The 7352-nt window shown below is 47.6% G+C and overlaps 1 protein-coding gene across 2 annotated transcripts; it reads right to left on the minus strand.

Annotated features, from left to right (window-relative positions):
• Positions 1-4332: 4332 nt before the first annotated feature.
• On the minus strand, positions 4333-6688 carry LOC127325745 (protein DETOXIFICATION 16). Of its 2 annotated transcripts, XM_051352573.2 has the most exons (7): positions 5849-6648; positions 5652-5738; positions 5492-5548; positions 5165-5403; positions 4962-5080; positions 4780-4869; positions 4333-4694 (listed from the first exon to the last, which is right to left on the minus strand). In XM_051352573.2, exons 1-7 carry the CDS (start codon positions 6637-6639, stop codon positions 4635-4637), a joined length of 1443 nt encoding a protein of 480 aa, XP_051208533.1. In that variant the 5' UTR covers positions 6640-6648; the 3' UTR covers positions 4333-4634. The 2 variants fall into 2 exon arrangements, with proteins under 2 accessions (XP_051208533.1, XP_051208538.1); XM_051352578.2 differs by lacking the exons at positions 4333-4694; positions 4780-4869 and having other exon boundaries at positions 4971-5103; positions 5849-6688.
• Positions 6689-7352: the final 664 nt, after the last annotated feature.

The raw sequence follows: 7352 nt of genomic DNA on the forward strand, positions 1-7352 counted from the left end.
AAAATTGATGGACTTGGATGAAATATGTTTGAAGAAGCTTGACTTGTCGAAAATTTGTTTACGACAAAGTTCAAAGAGTTGACTACGACAAGATTAGATCTTCCGTAGCAATGCTTATAGTCTATATGGATTATTCTAGTAATCACTACATATTTCTTTTATGAGATTTGCTAGTAGGATGGCAAAATACACTACTTAACAGAAGTGTGTATTAGAAGTGTATACAAGATACAACCAATTGTTTTGCTAGTCCGTAGAATACTAGATAGGTATACAAACTTCAATTGGATAAAGTGAGTATCACGGAGTTGGAATCTTCACCGGATGAAATAGTCAAAGAGTTTTTGATTTCATCAGAGACGATGAAGAGGCTTGGATTTGCAAGAAATTAAGTGGGAGCGCTGAGACATATTTATAATACTTATGTAGAAGACATATAGTTGGTTATAAATGATGTAATTATATACTTGATTAAAAGGTTTCATTGAGAAATTAACTTCAATGAAAGGATATGGACTGAAACAAATTTTGTATCAAGATCTATGAAGATAGATTGAAACACATAATATGTTTAAGTCAAAGTACATAGAATGGATATTGAAATAGTTCAATATATAAATATTAAGAAAATGTTCTTGTCATGTGAAGTTTTAACAAGACTTAAGTGTATCTGACACTCGATGAGTAAAAACACATGAGTGATTTAGATCACGAAGAATATGTACAAAATCAGATGTCCTGTGCTCTAAAGAGTTAGGAGCATATACCAGAATGATTCATGTGATGATCATTGAAAAACAGTAAAGAATATCCTTGAGTACTTAAGAAGAACCAAGGATATATATATATAGTTTTGTATGGAGAAATGACAAACAAATCACTGTAAGGTGTTGCAACGATATTTGTTTTGTCACATATGAAAATAAAATTTCAATCCCAAATTAGACTAAGTGTTGTTTAAAAGGTAGCACAATAAGATAGAAGTTGTCTATGTTAGATTTAGATGAGTTCTAAATGTTGTGACGGATTCTACAAACGAAGGCAGATTATGTCATTGTTTTGACAATGACTGAGGATGTTAAAGTCAAGAAGTTCTTTGAGAACTTGGTGTAGTTCCAATAGTGTCAGAACTTTGAAGCTATATTGTGTGTGACAATATTAGTGACTTATTTCAGACCAAGGAATTAAGGTTCCACCAGAAGACCAAACATATTTAATGCCGACTCATTTGGAAATGAGTGATGCGTTGAGACGCAAATGAATTACAAAATACATACGTTTCTAAGCGTGTCAGATCCGTTGACTAAAACCTCTCCCGTGAGCAAAACATGATAAAGCACCAGAAGGCCAAGGTGTTATATCTTTACAAATGTAAACTAGATTATTGACTCTAGTGCAAGTGGGAGACTGTTGGAGATATGCCCAAGAGGCAATGATAAAATGGTTATTATAATATCTTTGAGTTTATGATAATGTTCACATACCATGCTATAATTGTATTAACCGAAACATTGATACATGTGTGTTATGTGAACAACAAGGAGTCCCTAGTAAGCCTCTTGTATAACTAGCTTGTTGATTAATAGATGATCATCGTTTCATGATCATGAACATTGGATGTTATTAATAACAAGGTTATGTCATTATGTGAATGATATAATGGACACACCCAATTAAGCGTAGCATAAGATCACGTCATTAAGTTATTTGCTATAAGCTTTCGATACATAGTTACCTAGTCCTTATGACCATGAGATCATGTAAATCACTTATACCGGAAAGGTACTTTGATTACATCAAACGCCACTGCGTAAATGGGTGGTTATAAAGGTGGGATTAAGTATCCGGAAAGTATGAGTTGAGGCATATGGATCAACAGTGGGATTTGTCCATCCCGATGACGGATAGATATACTCTGGGCCCTCTCGGTGGAATGTCGTCTAATAGCTTGCAAGCATATGAATGGTTCATAAGAGACCACATACCACGGTACGAGTAAAGAGTACTTGTCATGAGACGAGGTTGAACGAGGTATAGAGATACCGATGATCAAACCTCGGACAAGTAAAATATCGCGTGACAAAGGGAATTGGTATCGTATGTGAATGGTTCATTCGATCACTAAAGTCATCGTTGAATATGTGGGAGCCATTATGGATCTCCAGATCCCGCTATTGGTTATTGGTCGGAGAGAAGTCTCAACCATGTCTACATAGTTCGCGAACCGTAGGGTGACACACTTAAGGTTTGATGTCGTTTAAGTAGATATGGAATATGGAATGGAGTTCGAAGTTTTGTTCGGAGTCTCGGATGGGATCCAGGACATCACGAGGAGTTCCGGAATGGTCCGGAGAATAAGATTCATATATAGGAAGTCACTTTCCAAGTTTGCAAATGATCCGGTGAATTTATGGAAGGTGGTTTCTAGAATTATCCGGAAATAAATCACTATGGAAGGAGGAGTCCCGGAGGGACTCCACAAACCCTAACCAGCCAACCAAGTGGGAGGGTGGAGTCCATGGTGGACTCCACCTCCTTGGCTGGCCGAGAAAAGGGGAAAGGGGAGAGTCCCTGTCCCTCTAGGTTTCGTCCTTAAGGCAGTTTTTCTGTTGGGGTCTTATTCGAAGACTTTGGGCAAACCCTTGGGGTTCCACCTATATAATGAGGAGGAGAGGGAGGGGCAGCCCATGGCTTGGCCGCACCACCCCTGCCCCCTTGAGGCCGGCACCCATGGTACCCCCTCTCCCCAAACCCTAGCCTCCCCTCCTCCACATACAAACTCCCGCAACGCATAGGCGAAGCCCTGCCGGAGTTCTCCACCACCACCGCCACCACGCCGTCGTGCTGCCGGGATTCCGAGGAGGATCTACTACTTCCGCTGCCCGCTGGAACGGGGAGAAGGACGTCGTCATCAACACCGAACGTGTGACCGAGTACGGAGGTGCTGCCCGATCGTGGCACCGTGATCAAGATCTTCTACGCGCTTTTGCAAGCGGCAAGTGATCGTCTACCGCAGCAATAAAAGCCTACTCTTATAGGCTTTGGAAATCTTCAAGGGTGAGTCTTGATCATCCCCTCGTTGCTCCCGTCTTCTAGATTGCATCTTGGCTTGGATTGCGTTCTCGCGGTAGGAATTTTTTTATTTTCTATGCAATGAATCCCTACATGCAGATTGCTGGATTGGGTGGTTTCGGTCGTGCGCACCCATGTTTTTTATCTGCTCGTTTGGTTTCAGAGGGACTGCCTCGAATCTCTGCTGGCTGTTAATATTATGGAGCTCGTTTTTTTTCCATTGTGCTAGCGGAGAAGGTCATCAAGCCGAGATCGGTGGAATAGCTATGATGGTCGGATCTTGGTGCTGAGGTGAAATTGGCTTGGCGATTCGTGGCTTGTAACAGCGACTGGTATGTGAGGGCGGCTGCAAAGGAGAAGCTCAGGGTCTTATCTTTCAGGATGAAAACCCAAGGTCTGACCTTAATTGGTTGTGCCTAGCAATGTTCTGTTGAAGGCTTTGTTTTGAGAGAGATGACTTTCTTCAGGGTGAAAACATAAGATCTATGATCGGGCAACGACATCGTTTATGCACTGTTTCCTTCTTGGAGGCATCGCTCATGGAGAATCTGAGCTTCTGTATTGTCTTGGTGGTATCAGTGTTGCTGTTTCAAGTTATACATCTCTATAGTGGGACCTTTCTTTTTCTGTATTTCTGTTTTTCCTTTTTAGCTGTGTGCATTCTTTATGCCATTAGGGATTGATGTTGTTGCAGAGGCTAGATGTAATTGGTATCTTCACGATATTAATATATATTAATATATGCTCTTTATCGAGAAAAAATAGAAACCCTAGGTACTAGCGAGAGGCAATCACAAACCTTAACGTCTGGTTTGCGCCTTCATATGATCATGCAGTTGATGCACTAACAAAGCTATATATCAACGCGACAGATGCCAACCCCATGTAGATACAATCTGACCCTTGCTGATGTCGGGTTGATCGGTGTGTCTGTTCACTACGACCTAATTTGTGCGTCAAACTGGTCATCATCACCTTACCACGGATCAATGTTCAAGAAACTCGTTAATCTTAACTTATCGGTCAGTCTTAAAATGAAGATTCGTTTATCCAATTAATCGATTTTATCGGTCGCCATTTATCGGCTTAATTTTTTGTAAATCCTAATTTTCAGCACTAAATATTCTACAATCGGCCGAAATATCGGTCACCAGAGTAAAAATCAGCGAAATATCGGCTCTCAGACATAAAATCGGCCGAGATATCGGTGCCGCGATAAATTAGCCTATATGACGAAATCTTATCGGTTACCACCCGATTCACGATAAATCGGCCGATAAATCGGTATCTCGGCCGATTTTTTGAACAGTGCCACGGATAGTCAAGTGAGGCAACTAAACTACTCCGTAAAATTATTGGTGCGTCAGCTCCGTCAGGTACCGCCAAATGCAGTTGATTTGTAGCAATTTGATAGACTGCCACGGTATTCGGATAAATTTCTCCATTGTTTCTCGATAAATTTTGCGTTGTTTAATGTCAAGGTGGAGTATCATCCAGTTCCAAGCACTTTGATCTTGGAAGTTCTCCCACATAAATAGGGTGTACTTGCCCTGTACTGCAATCTACGTTGCTATGTCACCAGGCAGCGAAGAAGTGAAGACTCTGTCCTTTGCCCTCATCGCCTGCGTGCCCAACAGAAGAAACATACATATTGTCACAGCGCGGAGAAGAAGATGAAGCAGGTTAAACGAATGGACGCAGGCTTACTTCTTTCTCCCAGTTGGTTGCGCAGAAGGAAATGGCGAGAAGCAAGAGCATCTGCACCACCAAGCCGCACAGTATTCCGAACCAAAGCCCCTGTGCAGATCGAGCTCAACCAAGTGAACCAAAATTTCCAATCGAGAAGACTCTTTTACGGCAAATTAAGTCGGAAAACAAACAACACATACCATTCCTCCAAGATGACAGACAAAGGCGGCAAATAATGCGACAGGGATACCGACGAGGTAATACGCGGCGAGGTTGACGCAGGCGCCCATCTTCTGCTGTCCACAGCCCCTAACCACACCTGCGAATGGAATCATGGAAGCTCTGCAAGTTCATTGTTCAGAATCTGCAAATGGGGAGGCCTCCGGAACATAGCAATGGCTACCTGAGAGGACGCCCTGGAGGCCGTCGAAGAGGATGGACACGGCGAGGACGGGCATCATCCGGGCAATGTAGGCGGCCACCTCCTGCTCGTTGCTGTAGGCGTACCCCCACACGTTGCGCACCAGGAGCATGAGGAGCCCCTCCGACGCGCCCACCGCGAGCGCCAGCATCATGACGACGCGAGCGGCAAGGCGGGCCGCCTGCGGCCGCCCCGCTCCAAGCTCATTAGACACGCGCGTGCTGCACATGCACATTTGTTCGATGAGTACATTCAGTTGAAGAGCACCACGATGTGATCATTTTCATCTCAGGGCTGAGATTGACCGACCTTATGGCGCCACCGAGTCCGAGCGGCACCATGAACGCGAAGGCGTTTGTGTTCAAGCTGCGCAGAAGCAGCAGAGAGGTTATATGATCAATTTACCAGAGTAGTTGTGAGATGAAAAATGATCGAAAAGACTGATTAATCAAGTGTGTACTAAACATACCAGATGGACAGAACAGCCGCCTCGAGCTTGGGATTAGGGAGGAGACCAGAGAGCAGCACCAGCAGCTCGAATGATCCCCACTCCATGCTGCATAAACCATTAGTTTCAGCCTCAGATCGAGTTTCATATGCAGTAAATTCCAGATCGATCATTAACCAAGGCAGCAGGCAGGCATGCTCAGATCGAGTTTCACGTACCACACCATGAGAGCGGACGGCACGGCCAGCTTCAGGAAGCCGAGGAGGCCGTGGAACGCATGGCGGGAGAACCCGGTCCAGGTCGTCCTGCAGGACGGCGAGAGCCTGACGTAGAGCGCGAGGATGAAGAGGTTGGTGAGGAAGGAGACGGCGTTGGCGACGGCGGCGCCCTTGCTCCCCATGCGGAGCTTGTACACCAGCACCCAGCACACCAGCACGTGGCTCAGCGCCGTGGCGCCGGAGCTGAGCATCACGGGCACCACGAGGCTCTGCGTCTGCAGGAACCGGACGTAGCACTGCAGCGGCCCGTAGACGAAGAGCGTGGGGATCATCCACCGGATGTAGCTGCCGGCGCCTGCCGCAATCTCCGGGTCCTGCCCGAAGAAGAGCAGGATCTTGCCCGTGTAGGCCCACAGCGCCGCCACCGGGACGCTTGCCAGACCCAGCACCACCATCGCCCGCTGCTTGTACACGCCCACCATGTGGTGCTGCCCCGCTCCGAAGGCTTGCCCGCACAGCGTGTCCAGGCTGCACGCCATGCCGAACAGCAAGCTGAAGCCGGTGACCGCGGCGAAGGAGGTGGCCACGGAGGCGCTGGACAGTGCGAGCTCGCCGAGGTGGCCCACGAACATCACGGAGATCATCTGCACCACGTTCTGCAGGAGGTACCCCACGATCAGAGGCCCGGCGAGGCACACCTGTTTCTTCACCTCGCGCAGCACCAAGCTCTCACCATCGCCGCCGCCTCCTGGGATCTTCTCGGCAGCACCGAGGAGGAGCTGCTCCTCCATGCTTCACCAAGCACTGACTGAGGACCTCACTGATTGATTCATTGACCGATTGGGCTTAATATTTGTGCTTGGTTGGAATATGCATGCTAGCTAGCTAGCTAGTCAATTCGATTCGATTGTCGCCAAGCGCCAAAAGGAAGCCAAACTATATTGTCGAGATTGTCAGCAAAAGTGTGCATTCGACGTGCAGGTGACAACGATGGCTTGGATCGGTGCCTTAGGGCATCTCCAGCCCGCCGTGACCGAAAATGCGTCGTGAACCACCTCCAGCGGCGCGACGCAAAGTGATCGGGCCGTCCGCGGCGCTAGGTTTGCGTCTCGGCGGACGCTCGGCGGTCGCGGAAAATGTCCGCTCGGTCCTCGCACGGGCCCGCCTGGCAGCGGTACAACCGCTTCGTCTTCTGCGGCATTACTTCCGGGCGGCGCGCTGCATCCTTTGCAGGGCCGCGTTAATGACGTGCCTCGGCTTCCGCGAGCGTGCGCAGCGTCGATGCGTCTTCTCCGCCAGTACTGGCACCGAGGCGTCGCTTCAGCAGTCTGCGGCCGCGTTAATGGCGAAGCCTCGCGTGCCGCGCGTAGTAATGGCGATGCCCCGCGTGGCGCGGCCGTCGCCCTGTCTCCGACCTATATAAACAGGGGCGCGAGCATCTCATCTCCTCCCCACTAAACCCTAGCCGCCGCTTCCGCTCAGCCCTAGCAGATCCGCCATGAGC

Source organism: Lolium perenne, chromosome 1 (assembly GCF_019359855.2).
Source record: "Lolium perenne isolate Kyuss_39 chromosome 1, Kyuss_2.0, whole genome shotgun sequence".
In the NCBI taxonomy this organism is placed as follows: Eukaryota; Viridiplantae; Streptophyta; class Magnoliopsida; order Poales; family Poaceae; genus Lolium; species Lolium perenne.